The 18,531-nt window shown below is 38.2% G+C and overlaps 1 protein-coding gene across 2 annotated transcripts in view; it reads right to left on the bottom strand.

The window, feature by feature from the left end:
- LOC121443138 (tumor necrosis factor receptor superfamily member 27-like) overlaps positions 1–18,531 on the bottom strand; it is a 46,406-nt gene that overhangs the window by 13,335 nt on the left and 14,540 nt on the right. For both annotated transcript variants that reach the window (XM_041644818.1, XM_041644816.1), the window contains exon 3: positions 13,111–13,207. In XM_041644818.1, coding sequence (XP_041500752.1) covers positions 13,111–13,197 — 87 coding nt within the window. In that variant the 5' untranslated portion in view covers positions 13,198–13,207. The remainder of the gene's footprint in view (positions 1–13,110; positions 13,208–18,531) is intronic.

Here is an 18,531-nt window from a genome sequence, read left to right as displayed (position 1 = left end):
CAGTTGGCAATGTTCTTTCCAAGAGCCAAAAGCAACCTAACACAAAACCCGCAACACCAGGCATAAGAAACCTTTTTTTGAATTTTTGGTCAGGGTTGTCCAAGAGACTCCTAAAACAGCCTTTTGCTGTTGACATTGATTGCCCTCAAAAGTAGAAGGTAAGTCCCTGTTGCTAAAGACAGTATGCACTTTAGGCACAGGGCTCAGATGCCCCTGTGCTGGAACTAACTTGACTGTATCCTCAATGAGGAGTAGCTTTCATGTTTCCAGAAGAGATCATGGAGCCATCCAGAGCTTCCAAAGGAAGAACACAACTAACATAACCCAGTTATGACACCTATGAAACACAACAGTGACTTCTATGACACAATAAACCTAACAGGTACAGCAGTGGCTTATATACCTTGCTGGTAACCAAGAGCTTTTTAATTTCATTTAAGACTGCCTCAACAAGAGGGACATCACGCCTGGTACAGGATACCTTGTCAACTGCCTAGTGCTAGTGAAGTCAGAGATCTTGAAGAAGTTATAACCGCCACTTAACTAAACCACCAATATCTTCAATCACATTCTAAATATTTGTCTTTACACCCACAGATAAGTGTAGTCCTAACCTCTTATCAAGGAAACTTATCTTTGCAAAAGGAGATCATAAATAATAATGCAGAGTCGTAGTTCCCAGCCTCAATGGAAACACCTACAAAACAACTTCTATATCTAAAACTCATGGAATATTATGGATAAAGAAGTTTGCTATGAGAAATTCAAATGGCCAAAAGACACTTAAGGTCATGCTCATCCTCCTTGGTGATCAGGGAAATGCAAATTAAAACAATTTTGAGATAACATCTTACACCTGTCAGAATGGCTAAAATCAAAAACACCAATGATAGCCTTTGCTGGAGAGGTTGTGGAGTAAGGGGAACACTCATCCATTGCTGGTGGGAATGCAAACTTGTGCAACCACTTTGGAAATCAGTGTGGCGATTTCTCATGAAATTTGGGATCAACCTACCCCAAGATCCAGTAATACCACTCTTGGGAATATACCCAAGAAATGCCCTATCATATGACAAAAGCATTTGTTCAACTATGTTCATAGCAGCATTATTTGTAATAGCCAGAACCTGGAAACAACCTAGATGGCCTTCAATAGACGAATGGATGAAGAAAGTGTGGAATATATACATATTAGAGTACTATTCAGCGGTAAAAAACAATGACTTCGTGAATTTTGCATGCAAATGGATGGAAATAGAAAACACTATCCTGAGTGAGGTATCCCAGTCCCAAAAAGATGAACATGGGATGTACTCACTCATAATTGATTTCTAGCCATAAATAAAGGACATTGAGCATATAAGTTGTGATCCTAGAAAAGCTAAATAAGAAGGTGAACCCAAAGAAAAACATATAGTCATCTGCCTAGATATGGGAAGTAGACAAGATTACAGGGCAAAACCTGGGAACTTGGGGATGAGGTGGCATGGAGCTAAGGGGAAATGGGGTGAGAAACGTTGAGAAGGGGAGAATGGGGGGAGCTTGGGGGAATGGGATGGCTGGGATAAAGGAAGGGTGGACACGGGAGCAGAAAAATATATAGCCTAATTAAGGGAGCCATCTTAGGGTTGGCAAGAGACTGGACTCTAGAGGGAATCACAGGTGTCCAGGGAGATGTCCCCAGCTAGTACCTTGAGCAACTGAGGAGAGGGAACCTGAAATAACCCTATCCTATAGCCATACTGATGAATATCTTGCATATCACCTTAGAACCTTCATCTGGCGATGGATCGAGACAGAGACAGAGACCCAAATTGGAGCACCTGACTGAGCTCTTAAGATCCAAATGAGGAGCAGAAGGAGGGAGAACATGAGCAAGGAAGTCAGGAGCACGAGGGGTGCACCCACCCACTGTGACAGTTGAACTGATCTATTGGGAGCTCACCAAGGCCAGCGGGACTGGGACTGAATAAGCATGGGATGAAACCGGACTTTCTGAGCGTGACGGACAATGAAGGCTGATGAGAAGCCAAGGACAATGGCACTAGGTTTCGATCCTAATACATGAACTGGCTTTGTGGGAGCCTAGCCTGTTTGGATGCTCACCTTCCTGGTCCTGGATAGAAGTGGGAGAACCTTGGACTTCCTGCAGGGCAGGGAATCTGGACTGCTCTTCTTTCTCGAGAGGAAGGGGGAATGGAGTGGGGGGTGAGGGGGAGAGGGGGAGGGGAGTAGGGGGAGGGGGCGATGTGTGCAAGGAGGGGTAGGGAAATGGGAAATTTTTTTTTGCAACAACTAAAAAAAATAAAATAAACCAAAAAAAAAAAGTTTGCTATGAGACTGATTTCTCGTAATGTCAGAAATACACCTGTAGTCTTAACCAATGTGAATGCCTAAACATGAGCAGAACAAGGACAACATAGACATGTTAAAGTGAATGGGAAAAGCCAGGAGGCCTCAACCATACACAAACAACTAAAGAATGCCCAGAGAGGGAGAAATAGTTTTCCCCAAAGAAGAGGATACCAGTATCAAGGAGGAATTATTAAGTAATGGTAATAGGGACGAAAAGGAAGGAAGAAAATGATGCAATCAGGTTTTAATTTGAAAAACTAAAAAAAAAATAGTTTTTTAAAAAACCTTTCTCTTCATAACTTTTATAAATCCTGTTTGGTGATTATACTAAAATATCATGTCTGATACCAATTAACAATTATATATAGCGGGTGTGGTGTATGCATAAGAAAGGCCCATAGACTCATTTATTTGAATGTTTAGTCGTCAGACAGTGGCACTATTTGAATAGGCATAAGAGGTGTTGTCTTATTGGAGAAGATGTGGCCTTGTGAAAGAAACTGCATCACTGAGTAAGTGGGATTTGAGGTTTCAAAACCCCAAACCAGTTCCAAGGTCTTTCTCTCTCTTCCTGCTGCCTGCATAGAACTCTAAAGTTCCTTTCCTAGTGCCATATCAGCTGCATTCTGCTGTGCTTCCTGCCATGCTAATGCTGAACTAAATTTCTGAAACACAAGCAAGCCTCAACAAAACACTGTCTTTTATAAAAGTTTCTATGGTCATGGTGGACACTTAAGTGGAAGTGATGTTTCCACATTCATAATTGAAAAAGAGTTGAAACCAGCAGACCCTGAAAATTACATGTGTGTATTTTAGTACTTCGAAAGGCTAAGTAAATAATACAAAGAAATACAATAAAAATGGCACAAATAAATCAAGATGGAATCCTAAAAGATACTTTTATGTAACCAGCAGGAAGGCAAGAAAAGACAACGAAAGGAATAGGAATGGAGAGCACAAAACTAAAATGGTAGCCTTAAGCTCTAAAATGCCAATCAGTGATAATCTTAAATTTAAATCATCTAAGCAAAGCAATTAAAAGGCAGAAATGAGCACTGTAGATAAAATCAGATGCTATCAAATTACCCCCAGTAGCCATTTCTTCCACTGATGAATGAATCATTTCCTAAGAATTAAAAAGATGCAAATTATCATTTAAAACTCTTGTTGAGAATCATCTTTCATAGGTAAGAGGCAAAGGGAATTTTGTTTTTAAATGATTCAGATTCCTAAATGCTTTTGCTGCTAATCAGTTTTATAACCATGAAACATTTATCTTAATTTTAACATGCTTTGATGATGCTGACACAAAATTTTGATCCTCATCATGGAGTAGGTAGAGTTATTTCTTTTCAAAAGTTGTTTGTAACATATGAGAACAATTAGCTAACAATCATAATCAAGAATGGTTTGGTTTATCTGCAAATATACATCATTTTAACTTTAAGAATCTATTACTATATTAACAAATTAACATGAAAAAGACAAAATATATGAAAAAGCACATATAAAATAATGAAATACAAATAAATTGAAATATTTTCTGATTTTAATGTATTTGTTTAATTTACAAATGACTAAAAATATTTTTTGTCAATGTTGGTCTACGTAAGTACCTTACATGACTAGAATTCAAACAGTAAATATTGCACTAAGAAACAGTTTACAGGTTAGTATATTTCTCTATCAAATATTTAAAAAGTAACAAAAACTCTCATAAAGTTTCATAAATTAGTAATTTAACATTACAGAAGAAAGCATAAAATTAACAGATGATAGAAATATGCATTATTCATTTTTTGGGTTTGACTTCTGGGACATGTAAGCTTTATGCATTATTGAAAATTCATGCAATTCTAATGGAAATTAGTAAAAAATATTCAAAAGTGGTATCTGTTCATATATTTCAAGAATATTAAAATTATATTTAGTTTACAAATTATACTTCTAGAAAAATATCCTGAGGAAGTACTGTTAATTTTCTGCAATAGTTTGTTTTCAGTGATATTTATTTATAATTCATGAGTGAAACATAAAATTAAATAAAGGTAACTGAACAGAAATGTTGTCATTAGCTACTTATCAAAACACCATGGGCATTCTTTAGTAATCAATAGCTGATTTCATTCTAGATACTATGATGACCATGCTAAAACTGATTTCTCAATTTCTTTAGTCAATCGTGATATTACTCTTTTTTGCCAAATGCAAATTTCCCAGTCAACCTACCTGGTATATAGATAGGCATTGACCAGTTACATATCATAATATATAAAGAAAAGTCTACTTGGAAACATGGGGAAATATTTATTTCCTAGTAGATGGAAAGCTCTTTTGGCTTTGTTTCTGCTTCATGCCCTTTGTGGTCCTATGTTCTGTTACACTGATCCATAGAAATGAACTCTTTTTGCCAATATAGTGCTATTTTTATTGCTATGTTTCTGGAGTACAACTTAAATAATGGGTGGGTATATGCCTTTCTTTGCTCTTTTTTTTTTCCAGAATTGATGGCACTATCCAGGGTCTTTAGTGTTACCTCATAGATTTATTTATTTATTTCTATTTCTGCGAAGAATGGCATCAAGATTCAAAAGGGATTCTATTGACTATGTAGTTTTGGTTTTGGCAGTGGAGTCGTTTGCAGAATATTATTTTCTAATTCATGAGAACTGATGGTCTTTCTATCTGTCTAACTTTCTAAAAATAGTTAGATTTTTATTACTGTGATAAAACACTATGACCAAAAGCAACTTGGGGAAGAAAGACTTTCTTTCAAGCTTAGAGTCCCACATCATAGTTCAAGGAAGTCAGGGGAGGAACCAGGAAGCAGAAACTGAAGCATGCTGCCTGCTGGTTCTCTCCTTGGGGCTTGCCTAACCTGCTTTTTAATAGTGCCTGGTAGTATCAACCCAGGGGTGACATCTCCCAGAGTGAACTCAAGCTTCCCACATCAATCATCAGTCAAGAAAATGAACTGCTAGCTTGCCCAAAAGCTAATTCTGTGGGAGCATTTTCTCATTTGTGGTTCCCTCTTCTAAAATGACTCTAACTCATGTCAAGTTCACATAAAACTGACCAGCACACTGTCTTCTCAAGTCTTCTTCTTCCAGCACTGAGTATGAGTGGAGAGACACTTCAGTCTTACTTTGCTCCTAATCTTAGTGGAAATGCCTGGAAATTTTTTAATTTAGTTTGTTGTTTTTTGTAGCTTTGTTGTATGTAGCCTTTAAAAGGAGATATTTTTTTTGATTCCTAACCTCTTCGTTCCTTTTATCATGAAGGGATGTTGTATTTGTCAAAAGCATTTATAAATCAATTTAAATAATTATGCAATTTCTATCTTTAAGTCTATTTATTACATAAATTATGTTTATTGATTTAAACATGCTTGACCATTTCCAAATCTCTAGAATAAAAACGATGTGATCATGAATACTTGGAGGTTCACCCTTCCTCTTATTATCCCCAGTGCTCTCTCTTCTTCCCACTCAGGAGTTTAAGATGTGAGCTCTCAGCTGTTTCTGGTACCATGCCTTTGAAACAGCAAGCCTAATTAAATAGTTTTTCATAAGTTTTGTTGGTTGTGGCATTTTATTATAGCAATAGAAAAGCAACTAAGACATGTATGCTATTGAAAAATGCTTTATCTGTTTATCATGGAAACTAGTCTATAATTATCTTTTAGCATTTTATTTTGTTTTGTTTGCTTAGTTTAAGTATCAGGTAATACTAAATTCATAGAAGTAACTTTGTAAATTTTTTTATCTTTTTCTTTTATGAAGTTAAGAAATACTGGCATTGATTCTTTCTTGAAGGATTGTCAGGATTGACCAGTAAATCTTCCTCATCCTAAACCTTTTTCATTGTGAGATTAATATTGTTGTACTTTCAATCACATCCTTCAGTTTTGATTTTATTAAGTTGTTTACCTCATCTTGGTTTAATTTTGGTAAGTCACATGTCTAGTGGTTCATTCATTTCTTTTAGATGTCTTAAGTTTGTGGGAGACATTTTTATAAAATGTCTTAAAAGATTTTTCCTAAATGCCATTGATATCTTTTATAAAATCTGACATTTCACTTGCAATTTTGGCAATTTCAGTTTTGTTATGATCTGCTAGCCTGTCACCTGGGTGTCCAGACCTTTTAACATCCCAACCATTCCTCCCCTTCCACCCAGGCAAGCGGATCTCCTGCCTCCTCCAGCCTGCCTTCTCTCTCTTTTTGTCCCTCCCTCTTCTGAAGCGGTGACTGCTGCCTCTCTCTCTCTTCCCCCTCTCCCTTCTCCCCACCTCCCTATCTCTCTTTTCCTCCTTCCCTTTCCCCTCCATAACCCACTAAATAAACTCTATACCCAAACTCTCTCTGCATGGCTTATCTGCCTGTCTCCCTGGCCATGGTTTTCTACTTGCCTTGGCCCCTCTAAAGGCTCCAGTGACTCCACAGTCCCTTGTGGGACCAGCCTCCCCTAACCTTATCTTAAAAAAAAAGAATAACATGTTTCCCTTCTTTTTCTCTTAACAAGTTTTGTTAAGGATTAATTTGATTTTATTTTTCAAAGAACCAAGTCTTTGTTTAATTAATTATCTGCTTTGTTTTATTATTGTGATTGTTCTTTCCATTCTTTTAATTTCTTCCTGGAAAATGGTTCTTTCTTTATATTGATTTAGGGTTTGGCTTTACTTGTTCTTCCAAAGCCATAAGTTACATTAATAAATTATTTATTTTTAATCTCTGATTGTGTGTATACATGCATGCAAGATCACATGCAAATCACATATCTTCTTCAACTAATTTTTTGAGACAAAGCCTCTCAATGAGTATGGAGCTCACAAATCCAAACAGACTAGCTTGCAACCAAACTATAAAGATCCCAAGGTCCAAATCAGGAGCAGAAGGAGAGAGAGCACGAGCAAGGAACTCAGGACCGCGAGGGGTGCACCCACACTCTGAGACAATGGGGATGTTCTGTCGGGAACTCACCAAGGCCAGCTGGCCTGGGTCTGAAAAAGCCTGGGATAAAACCGGACTCGCTGAACATAGCGGACAATGAGGACTACTGAGAACTCAAGAACAATGGCACTGGGTTTTTGATCCTACTGCATGTACTGTCTATGTGGGAGCCTAGGCAGTTTGGATGCTAACCTTACTAGCCCTGGAAGGAGGAGGGTGGTCCTTGGACTTTCCACAGGGCAGGGAACCCTGATTGCTCTTTGGGCTGACGATGGAGGGGGACTTGATTGGGAGAGGGGGAGGGAAATGGGAGGCAGTGACAGGGAGGAGGCAGAAATCTTTAATAAATAAATAAATTTTAAAAAATATCCTTTTAGCTATTTTTCTTTAGAATAAAATTATAGGTACATTTTGCCAGGTATGGATTTTTTTTTATGGGTGCAAGGGGTCTAAACTCTGGTCCTCACATGTATATAGCAAATACTTTATTAAATGAGCTATCTCCTCAATATAACTTTTCTGGATATAGATGCCAGGTGAAAGTTCTGATGGTTAGACAAAAGCCAGCCTTCCTCAGGAACTTGTGAAGCTAGTTCCCCTCTAACAAAGGAACCATTTCCTTATCACTTTCAGAAGGAACAAATTCCTATTTGTGATACCTATGAGCATACCAAAGGGCATTCTGGCCTGAGGCTTCCTGAGTATCACAAGTACCTGTTCCATATTTCAGTCCCTCCTGGCAGTCCATCAGGCTCCTTACTTTAACTGTCTACAGCTCACTGGCCTCCCTCTCCCCAGCTTCTCATTTCTTCTTATAGCTTTGCTATTTTTTGCTATTCTCTCTCTCTCTCTCTCTCTCTCTCTCTCTCTCTCTCTCTCTCTCACACACACACACACACACACACACACACACACACACACATACACACACACACACATCTTAGTTTAGTTCTCTCTTACACTCTCTTGATTTCCTTTCCCCATACTCTTTGTCTTTCTTTCTTGCTCTTACTCTCCACCCTTCCTCTCATTGCCAGGTTCAATATGCTGGCCATGTTCATTGTACTACTTTCTCTCCCTGCTCTGGACTTTTCCAGATGCATCTAAATGTGCTCTCCCTCATAGCTCCAATAAAACCGCATCCTCAACTATACCTTGGAAAGGTCAAGTCATCAGTTTATACATCAGTTTTATATCTATATCTACCTATATCTATCTATCTATCTATCTCTGGAGAGAGAGAGAGAGAGAGAGAGAGAGAGAGAGAGAGAGAGAGAAAGAGAGAGAGAGAGAGAAAGAGAGAGAGAGAGAGAGGGTTTTAACTACTCTGATTTAGGAAACTTTTTTTCAAGATCTTTTCAGTTCCTTGCCATTTTGTGATTGATATGCCTCCTGAGCCTGGATAGCCATCCTCTTAGTTTAAATTTTGAAAGCTTTTTATAATGGTTTTATTGAATATACTGTTTTTGACTCTCTTATATTTAATAAAATTGAAGCATAACTGCATTATTTCCTCTCTTCCATTTCCTCCTTCTAGCACCTTTAATATATTTTTTTCTGGGATTTTATCTCACTCAGTCTCATTGTGGACCAGTACTATGATATTTTCCAAGGGGAGAAGGTCATATTTCCTTGATTTGTTCTCTTCCTTGTTCCATTCCATTGAGATCTATGCATCTGAGTTATTCATCGATTGGGTTTATCAGTTGTTCTATTGCAGTCAAAATGTTATCAGTATTCAATTGATATAATTTATATGCATAGTTTAGAATTAATACCCCTGTCATGTACTCATTGTGCCTGGTAAATGTTAGGAATATTTTCTAACACGAGCTCTCTGCCGACACAAGATCCCAATCAAGCCAAATCAAAACAAACCAAATTGAAAGAAATCCAGGCTTAATTGGACTCCTGCACTCTCGCGTGGTCCCAAGAGAAACCAGAAAGCTGCCAATGCGACTACATGGGAAAGAGGGAAAACCACGTGCTGATTTTTGGGGGAGCAGTTTAAATAGCCTTGGGGAGTGGTCTTGACTTTTTTAGGGGAGGTGTCAAGGTTTGGTCGGCTACTTTGACCCTCCTTGGAGAGGGGTAAGGTTCAAGGGGCACAGGGGCAAGGCCTCCAAAGATGGAGGCTGGAGATGGGGATTTACAGTAATACTTGAATATTATCTGTAGAATCAGCCACATTGCTGGATAAAATTTTATGAAAGTGTCCTTTTAGCCAGTTAGTAAGCATGATCCTTTTAACTCCATTAACTATTGGAGGAATAATATATATGGGTAGTATGGTGAATAGTAGAGTATTACCAAGATTCTAAGTAGGAGGGATGTGGTCTAGATAAGGATAGGGATTCCTGTTAAATTAATTGGAAGGAAATTAAGATGAGGAAAAGTTTTGGGAACAGAGCATTGGGATGTTGTTAGTTTCTATAGTTTAAACCTTTTTAAAAAATTTTTGGAGATCTAGAGTTAATAAGAAAAAGAAGTGGGGGCAGGAAAGACAAAATATCAGAAGAAGTAGGAACGAGTGAGAAAATACATTGTTTGTATGTAGGAAGATTATCACAAAGTACATAATAGTACAATGGTTTAAAAGCAAACACAACAATCATACAAAATGAGCAGTGTATGACCTAAAGCCCAACCATTATGAAGCATTTATTCAAGAGTTAAGATTAAAAGAGAAAAAGAAAAATTAAAATTCACAAAACTTTCAACAGTAGCAAGAATGTATAATAAAAGCACTTTGGATTAAAAACATCATGTCAGTCAAGATTTCTTTTATCCTGGAATGTATTTTGAAAATTTTCTTCCCTTCCTGCACTAATGGGAGCATTGCGATCGGTTTGGTATTCCAGTAGACATCTGTAAAGCCTGATTTTGTGTACGCATTGTCTCATAGAGGTTAGCTAGTATCACTTTGGATTGAGCTTTTGGCACAGCCGCAGTGAGGTGAGCCGTGCAGTTCTCAGTTCCCTCCTTGGTACTCTCTGTGCTTTGGCAGCATTGTTCTGGAGAAGACAGGTTGGGATCTGTTGCCATGGGTTCCCACTGACTAACGCTACAGACTTGGTTTAAGAGAGTGTGTCAATTGCCCTACCACATTTCAGGCCCTGGACCCACCCAGCTCTCAGTTTTTGTGGCAGATCTTTCTTCAGGCTCTGCCACAGTGTACTGGTACTCAGAAAGGGGAAGGCGGTATGAGCTTTGGTCCCGCAATTCCCGCTTAACCTCAACTGGAACCCTGCTGTGAGAAGGAAAGCTTTAGTTCCAAGGCCTCATCTCCAATTGCTAGCCAGTCCTTGGTTCTCAGCTAACTGCTACAGCAGCTCTGCTGAGTGTGTGTACTGCAAAGTGCTTCCCTGTGGTTTCCAATTACCTCACCAGAGCCAATTTGTGCAGCTAGGCACTAGTTCACAGCCACTCTTGTCTGCTTCCCCACAGAGATCTCACTTGGCTTAATAAGCCCATTTAGAGCTACTGTCTCTTGCAAGGATAAAGATGACCCTGTTCTCTCCTGTTTTCTTTCAGTGGCTTGCATCATGAGGTCTCTAATCTGCCAACTTCCCTAAAAATGTCTATTTTTAATTTTTTTTTTGAGAAACATCTAAGCTATTTTACAATACGACTTTATTCTTACGACAGTGTGGAAGAGTTCTTTTTCTACATCCTTACCAGCATTAAAAGCAAAATCTTCAGTATTATTTCTTTTCAAAATCGTGTTGTTTGAAAAGTCTTTCCCTGGTTAGTGAGGTAGAGCATGGTTTCATGGCCCTGTAGGTTATTGGTATGTCTTCTTCTGGAAAATGTTACTTTCAATTTAATGCATCCTACTTAATTTGAAAGAAAGACGGGACCCAGTCGTACCTGACTCCAAATGTATTTCTTCGGCATTCACGGTCACTGAACAAGTTGCACACACTCTTCTGAACTGTGGTTGTCTAGTCTGTAAAATGAGGTTCACAACAGTTTCCTGGCAGGACAGTTACAAAACTAAACAAAATAATGTTCTTGAGAGAGTTCTTTACAAAGTAGAGATGACCAGATGAATAGAAATTCTTTATAGTTAGAAGTTTTCCAGAAGCAGTATTGCCATATATGTGGCTTTTTTCTGAACTTTCAAGTGGTGTGGAAGTAAATGGCAGTCAGAGAGGCACTAAGTCAAACGGAACTTTCATCATGGTCTTCCTTTTCTGGATTTCATGACAGCAGCTTGACAGATTAACAGACCTCTTTTTTCCCTCAAAGAAGTGCAGGTTTGCCAATGCAGATGATTTTAAAGGTAATAACCATGTACACGAGAGGAACATTTATAAACCATTTATCATGAAGTCTGATGTGGTACTTAAAAGAGATATTTTTGTCAAGACAAGAAATTTGTTGCATTAGATTCGTCCTAATAACCAATATGACCTATCCTGTGGTAGCCTTGTCATGGCCTTGGAATTCCTCCACAACACTTTGGGCATCCCTCTGTAGAATACATGTTAAAACTAGAGTTAATACTATCTTTTGATAGCCTTGGGCTTTAGTCTTTTTATTTTTTTAACTTATAAATGGAAGAAGGAATTAGGATAAATATTTTTTTATTTCTTTTAGTCGATAGAACATGCTATTTACTTAAAAACCCCAGAAGATTCTTAGTGCCCTTAGAAAAAAAGATGTTTCTCATCAAAGTTCCCAAGTTGTCTGACCTATATTTTCCTTCCCCTTTCTTTATTTATGAATCAGCCGTGTTAATCTTCTTATGCATGAAACAATACTAATTTGTACTTCACTTGGGACTGCATTAGCTCTGCGTCATTCCCAGAAAGCAGTTACTCAGGGAGCTCTTCCCAGCTCCCACTCTGAATCACATCACTGCATCACATCAACATAATTCTGTTCCTGGGCCCTCAATGTGTGTGTGTGTGTGTGTGTGTGTGAGAGAGAGAGAGAGAGAGAGAGAGAGAGAGAGACACAGAGAGAGACACAGAGAGAGACACAGAGAGAGACAGAGACAGAGGGAGAAGAGAGAGATACCTACAATCATACTGGCCACTTTGCAAATGTGAGGTAAGTAATTGATGAATGAATAAATGTGCAAAAACAAGCACGAGCATACAGAAACTTTACTGACTTTCTTCTTCTAGCCTTTATAGTAAACTCTAATATCATCCCCAATTGAAGAAACAACAGGGGATGTGAAGTAAGTAAAAACTAAGGAGTCCCTGCCTTGATCTCAGTTTTCATTGCGTTTCTTTTTATTCAAAAATTTACCTTTAATTGGACCATTCTATGCTTCACCTGTTTCCTATTGCCGAATCCTTTCTCAGACAGTTTTCTTAGTAAAGCAGACCCTTCAGAACAGAGGCCACATTAGCTTTCTTGATTCTTCCACATTCCCCAAACCTGGTATTTTGTTTCTAAACCTAATTAAATGTACTTTGCTTTGTTTAACAGATATCTCGAATGCAAAAATTCTGAACCTTGATATGTACATATCTCTTTATGAGGTATCATAGTATTGCATTAAGCTCTCCCTGGCCTCTGAGTCTGCTAGCCTCACTTCGTGATTGAACACTGACTACTATTGCATACGATTTGTATTTCATTGTATATGCTTAACTGAACTGAAATAATAAGAGCCAAGAATGGATGGAACTTCTAATATTGTTCTTTCTTAATTTTTTTCTTAAACATTTGTTTCTTTATTTCTTTCACAAGACAGACAGACAGACAGACACACACACACACACACACACACTTCCTGGTTTCTTAGATGTACAAAAAAAAAAAAGCACTGATCAGAAGAGTTTACCTTGGAGAGCTCCTGTCCAGGGCCACACTGCTGGCAGGTGACACAGTGCCCCCATTGGTCCCGGTACTCATTTTCTTGACAATCCATGATGAAGAAACTATGGGTACAGAAAACAATTGCTACTGAGAAAACCAGAAGATTTTCAAGCAGGGGCTTTCCTGACACCTTGTTTCTGTGTCTTCTTAACTGTGGCTTTTAGTGAGAATGGCCAAAGAAGGGAAACTAATATAGGTAAAACTTTTAGAGTACAGATGGTGTGCCTAGAACTCTTCTAAATGCTTCCTATGTGGCAATATATTTGATTCTCAAAAAATAATGACACAAATTATTATAAATTCCACTTTACAAGTAAAAAAAAATCACAAAGGCACAGGGACAAAGAAATGTTCAGCTCTACCAGGAGCTCACTGTCAATAAACAAAGAAACAAGCAAGCAAAAGAATAAATAAGTAAAACTGTTGGATTCTTTTTTCTTTCTTTTTCTTTTTGAGACAGGGTTTCTCTGTGTAGCTTTGGAACCTGCCCTGGAACTTGCTCTATAAAACAGGCTGGCCTTGAACTCACAGAGATTTGCCTGCCTCTGCCTCCCAACTGCTGAGATTAAAGGTGTGTGCCACCACTGCTTGGTTAGTTGGATTCTTTCTCGTGGCTACAAACAAATATGTAAAAATCTCTTAAGAATTTAAAAATCACTTTCACACTTATTTTGTTATATTTGCAAATACTTTTGATATTTTTTAACTTAAGCAATGTGAAAAATATCTTTATTTGTGAATGAAAAAAAAATGAAACATGATTCTTCTTTGCCAAACTGTCTGATTACCCTGACAGGCCCATTCCATTTCAACTTGCAGTCTTGGATGGATTACTAATGACCTCAGTTACTTAAACTGAAGAAAATGAACATCATGCTTCTGTCTTTTACACCAGACAGCTTTTTGAAAGGATTAAATGTGTTAAATTCCTTAAGTAATCATGAAAAACTATACAAGTAAAACAGTGTTAATATGGAGATAGGTGGCTTTGCACAAACACAATTTTTATAACATGGTGCCCTTCTCTCTAAAATAAAACTCATGATGGGACATTTTTTGTTACTCCCAATCTCTTGTAAGACTGTATTTCAGGTGGGTTCTCAACATACTGATAGACCTTAATATATGCTTCTAATTATAAGAGAGGACAGTGTGACCACCAATCATCTCCACAAAGGTCACCAATAGAAATATATGTGTTAGCTGGCATTTTTGTTGAAGTATAACTTTTCCCAATAACTCTTCTTTCTAATTTCTTCACTCAATGGAAGGTGTCCTATGAAATTCACTTTTGGCACAAAATGAACACACTTTCTCCTCTATTGTTTCCAACTGTCAGCCTCAGAAGGCAAGCTTCCCATCTTCATTCTCTATACTTCTCATTGGGGACAAAAACTATTAGTAGTCTCTTAACACTCAACAACAATGGAATTCAGGATTATGGTAACAAATCCAGCATGGATTGTCTAGAGAAAACTTTTCCTGCGTGGTTTTCTTTAGAAAGAAAGAAAGAAAGAAAGAAAGAAAGAAAGACAGACAGACATTGACAGGATCCACAAAGCAAAATTCCTTTGAAGATAAATTCTTAACAAAAGCGCCTGAAATTTTTCACGGAAGCTACTGGCCTATTTTCACTTTGGTTTCCAAAGCCCAATTCACCCAATAAAAATTAAATTGCCTGAACACATAGTATCTCCCTTTAGCCCTAGTTTGAGATTCCTGTCTAGGTAGGCTTTGCACACATACCCAGACATAGCAAATAAACACAGATTTTTTTTTTTGTCCCTCTTGTTATTTTAATAAAAACAATTATCCAAAACATAAATTAAATTGTCAATTGGAGTTTGAAAACTATTTTCTTTGAAAAGAAACAAAGCCATCTGTATGCTAGACTGTTCTGAAGTATCCTGGTTATATTGATAAAACTGCCTAATAACTAATAAAGGTCATCACCATCAATAATGTGAGGCCTTATATGAAACTATTTCCTGTGAATAGCAGTGTCCTACAGCAGATGTTAATTTATGGTAAGAATAAGAAAGAATAATCAGACATTGTGAATACAACTATTCTTAAATATCCTATTACTGACTCTGTCCTCCTCCTAAGTGTTACAGAAGATGTAGTTTTGAACAAGTCAGCAATGCACAGTCAGACCTATGAATTTTTTAGTAAAGAATCTTAATGCCCAACACCAAGTTAGTACAGAAATAGTAAGCCAACAGCGCTTGCTGTTTGTTAGTTTGTGAGCACACTTACTTTCCTGATCTATGATTAATTATGTATGTGTCTCAGAAACTTAGATCATTTCTCTCTCCAATAGTGCTTTTCCAGACAATTCATTGTAAACCCATTCCAAGCAGACTTGGATGTGAATCAGAACTCTGCCATGTGCCAGCCTTTAAATTTTTTTTTATTTTAACCTTAATTTTTTTATTTTAATAATACACACCCTCCATGGTAATTTATAAAGAACTAGATGTTCTTATGCTAAAGGACCTACTATGGTCGCGTGGTGGTGGCACACACCTTTAATCCCAGCACTCAGGAGGCCAAGGCATGTGGATCTCTATGAGTTCGAGGCTAGCCTGATCTACAAGAGCTAGTTCCAGGACAGGCTCGAAAGCTACAGAGAAACCCTGTCTCGAAAAGCCAAAAAAAAAAGAAAAAAAAATAGGACCTAGTATGGAGCTGTGTGCAAGTGCTACTACATGGTTATTAGACACTTCTCTTTACATTTGCCCCTAGTTTACAAGAGATTTTTTTTTTAGAAGTGTAAAGAATTCAAGGGAAATTGCATTTATCACTCCAGGCATTTGCAGGAAAAAAAAGGGTGAAGCACATAAAATACTTCAATGGCCCATGTCATCAGGAACATGGAAGTCACAGCAAAGAAGCGGGTGTCTGCAGAAGACATCCCTCCTTGGTAACTGCTCCCACCAACAACATGATGCTTAAGCACATGTGCCCTTCAATGTGTGCAGTATCTAAGTCACCTTGGCTAAAATGAACACTGTATTAGTGTTCGTTGAATATTTTTCCATCAGGATATTCCCATATAAGAACACAGTGAACAAGGCTTAGAAAGTTTTCTGAGATAATTACTTCTGAAATGGAAATGCAAAGAAAATATATACAAATTAACTGCGAGGGGGATGATGTTAGGGACTTTACTGAGTAGCAGGTCATTTCCCACCGAACAATCACTTTTATTGTCACATCCTAGTGCTCTGGCTGATCTTTGACGTGGGACTGTGTTCTTTTTATCTCATTCCATTAGTGGAAAGGGGGGAAATGAAAGGAAGTATCAGGCCTCTCTTGTCTTCTCTCCTGGAGCATGACACAGGCTGGGTGGGGTTCTTTATGCTTCTGCCAAAGTTCAAAATCCACTCAACTGTACCAAAACAAGTCACACTGAAAAATTCTTTCTGCCGCCACCTTGCCCAACAAAACAGGAAGAAAAATATAGTCCAAGAAAATAGATGAACGTTGAAGAAATCTCAAATGCAGAGGACAAATTCTGAGCTTTGTGACAGGAAATACTATCCATGTAAACATATAGAATCTTTACATTGCCTACTCAGGTTACATTGCCTACTTGTACCCCTTTTCCAGGAAACATGACACCTTCCTGCAGGTGACTGTCATTATAGTTTCTGTCATTATATATTTTCACTGCCATTTATATGTCATCTAAATTTAAATATAGAAATCACCTTTTTGTTTCTTGTTTATATGATTTTTTTCATAAGAAATATTAAAATGTATAATTTAAAGTTGTTTTGATCAAATCAGATGGGCTTAAATTCTTGGGAGCTCAGATAATAATGTTTTTAAGCTTTAGCAAAATACCAGAAGCAACCAAAGGGCAGGGTGAGAAGACAAGTTTTTATATATTTTAGTACTTAAAAATCCAAAATGCTTTTGTCTCAAAATGTGATTAGGAAACTAGGAAATAGCCTCCCCTCCGATCTGAAGTGACTCTGAACCCTGGAGTCCAAAAGTGGAGCTGAATTCTGGACAACATGAGTAGGCAGCTCAAGAACTCAGATCCTGATGGTCTGTCCAGCAGACACCTCTAGAGAAGGAAAAGTTGCTGTTAGTTCTGAATATGCTTCTTTTCTGGAAAAAGAATGCACATCCCTTACAACCATGGGTCATCAAGCATTCATCATTGTTTTCAGAGTCTGAAGAAATTGAAGTCCCCCCCCCACACACACACACATTTTTTTGGTCTGTTGAGTCACTTAGGCAAAGTCTGAGTAAAAAGTAATCATAATTCACTATGTCACTAAGGATAACGTGGGCTACTGCTCCCAGCAGACTCTTACCCCTTCAGGGAGCAGCTCCCTTTTAGCCAGGGAGTGTGATTTACAATTGGGTCCCACACAATGCCATGAGGAAGGCCTGGGCTTCCAGGAATGGCCATGACCTTCAGGGAAAGTATGATATCCTGTAGTGAGCCTGAGCCTTCCAGTTTCGGCTTCCAGTGGCATCTCAATCATATCCATCACCAAAACCCATATACTGCAGGATGCTTGTTCCCTTCTAAAACAGCCTCTTCAACACATGAAATGGTACTAGTATCAGGCCTGCCATCTACTGGGCCGGGCTACATCCTCTACTACTCATGAGATGCTATTTATCAGAAATCTCGATGAATTTTGAATTACTGTGGCTGGGTATTAGTAGTCTGTTTACTTTTGAATTTCACAATGCACCTGCCAGGCAGGCCCTCTCTTGTTTGAGTAGCCCACAGGAGCTCCACACAGTAAAGAGAAAGCCAAAAGGCACTCAAGAGGAAACTCTGGGTTTCAAGTCTTTCTTTATGCCAGTATGGCAGCTGTGGAAAGGTATATACTAAATGTTCTCACCTTATCTGTCTTGAAATAAAGATACAGGTAAGAAGCCCTACATGTATAAAACACTGCACATGCCCTCATGTGCTTGGATGTTATGTGAATATACACTAGATACTGACCTTATGGACATAATGACTGCAGCTTACAGTTCATGACATGTAACCATCTAGGTAGCAACAGAGAACTCATCAATGGATTTTAGTTTGCCTAGAACCTCGGGCCAAATGGAGAAAGACCCAAGGTCTTCTTAGACCTAATCAGGAGCTTTAGGTAATATTCTCCTTTCTATGGCTCTCTAACCCCTGACCTCACTGCCTCAGACTAGCTCATCCCTTTGATATGAAAAGGTTTAAATAGAGGAAGGAGTATTAGGCTGTGGGATTAAAGCCCAAATAAAGCTGCTGACCTCACCAGGGATACCTCAAAACCTTCAAAAATAGTGTCTGATGCTCTTGTCTCTCCAAGCCACATACTATACACTTTTAGTCAGATGAGAAAATGGAACAGAGATAAAGGCTTAAAAA

Source organism: Microtus oregoni, unplaced genomic scaffold (assembly GCF_018167655.1).
Source record: "Microtus oregoni isolate MIOR12 unplaced genomic scaffold, Mior012 000100F_ref0000014, whole genome shotgun sequence".
NCBI classification, from domain to species: Eukaryota; Metazoa; Chordata; class Mammalia; order Rodentia; family Cricetidae; genus Microtus; species Microtus oregoni.
Note: the sequence above shows the minus strand (reverse complement) of the source record. Positions and strands in the feature narration are given on the sequence as shown.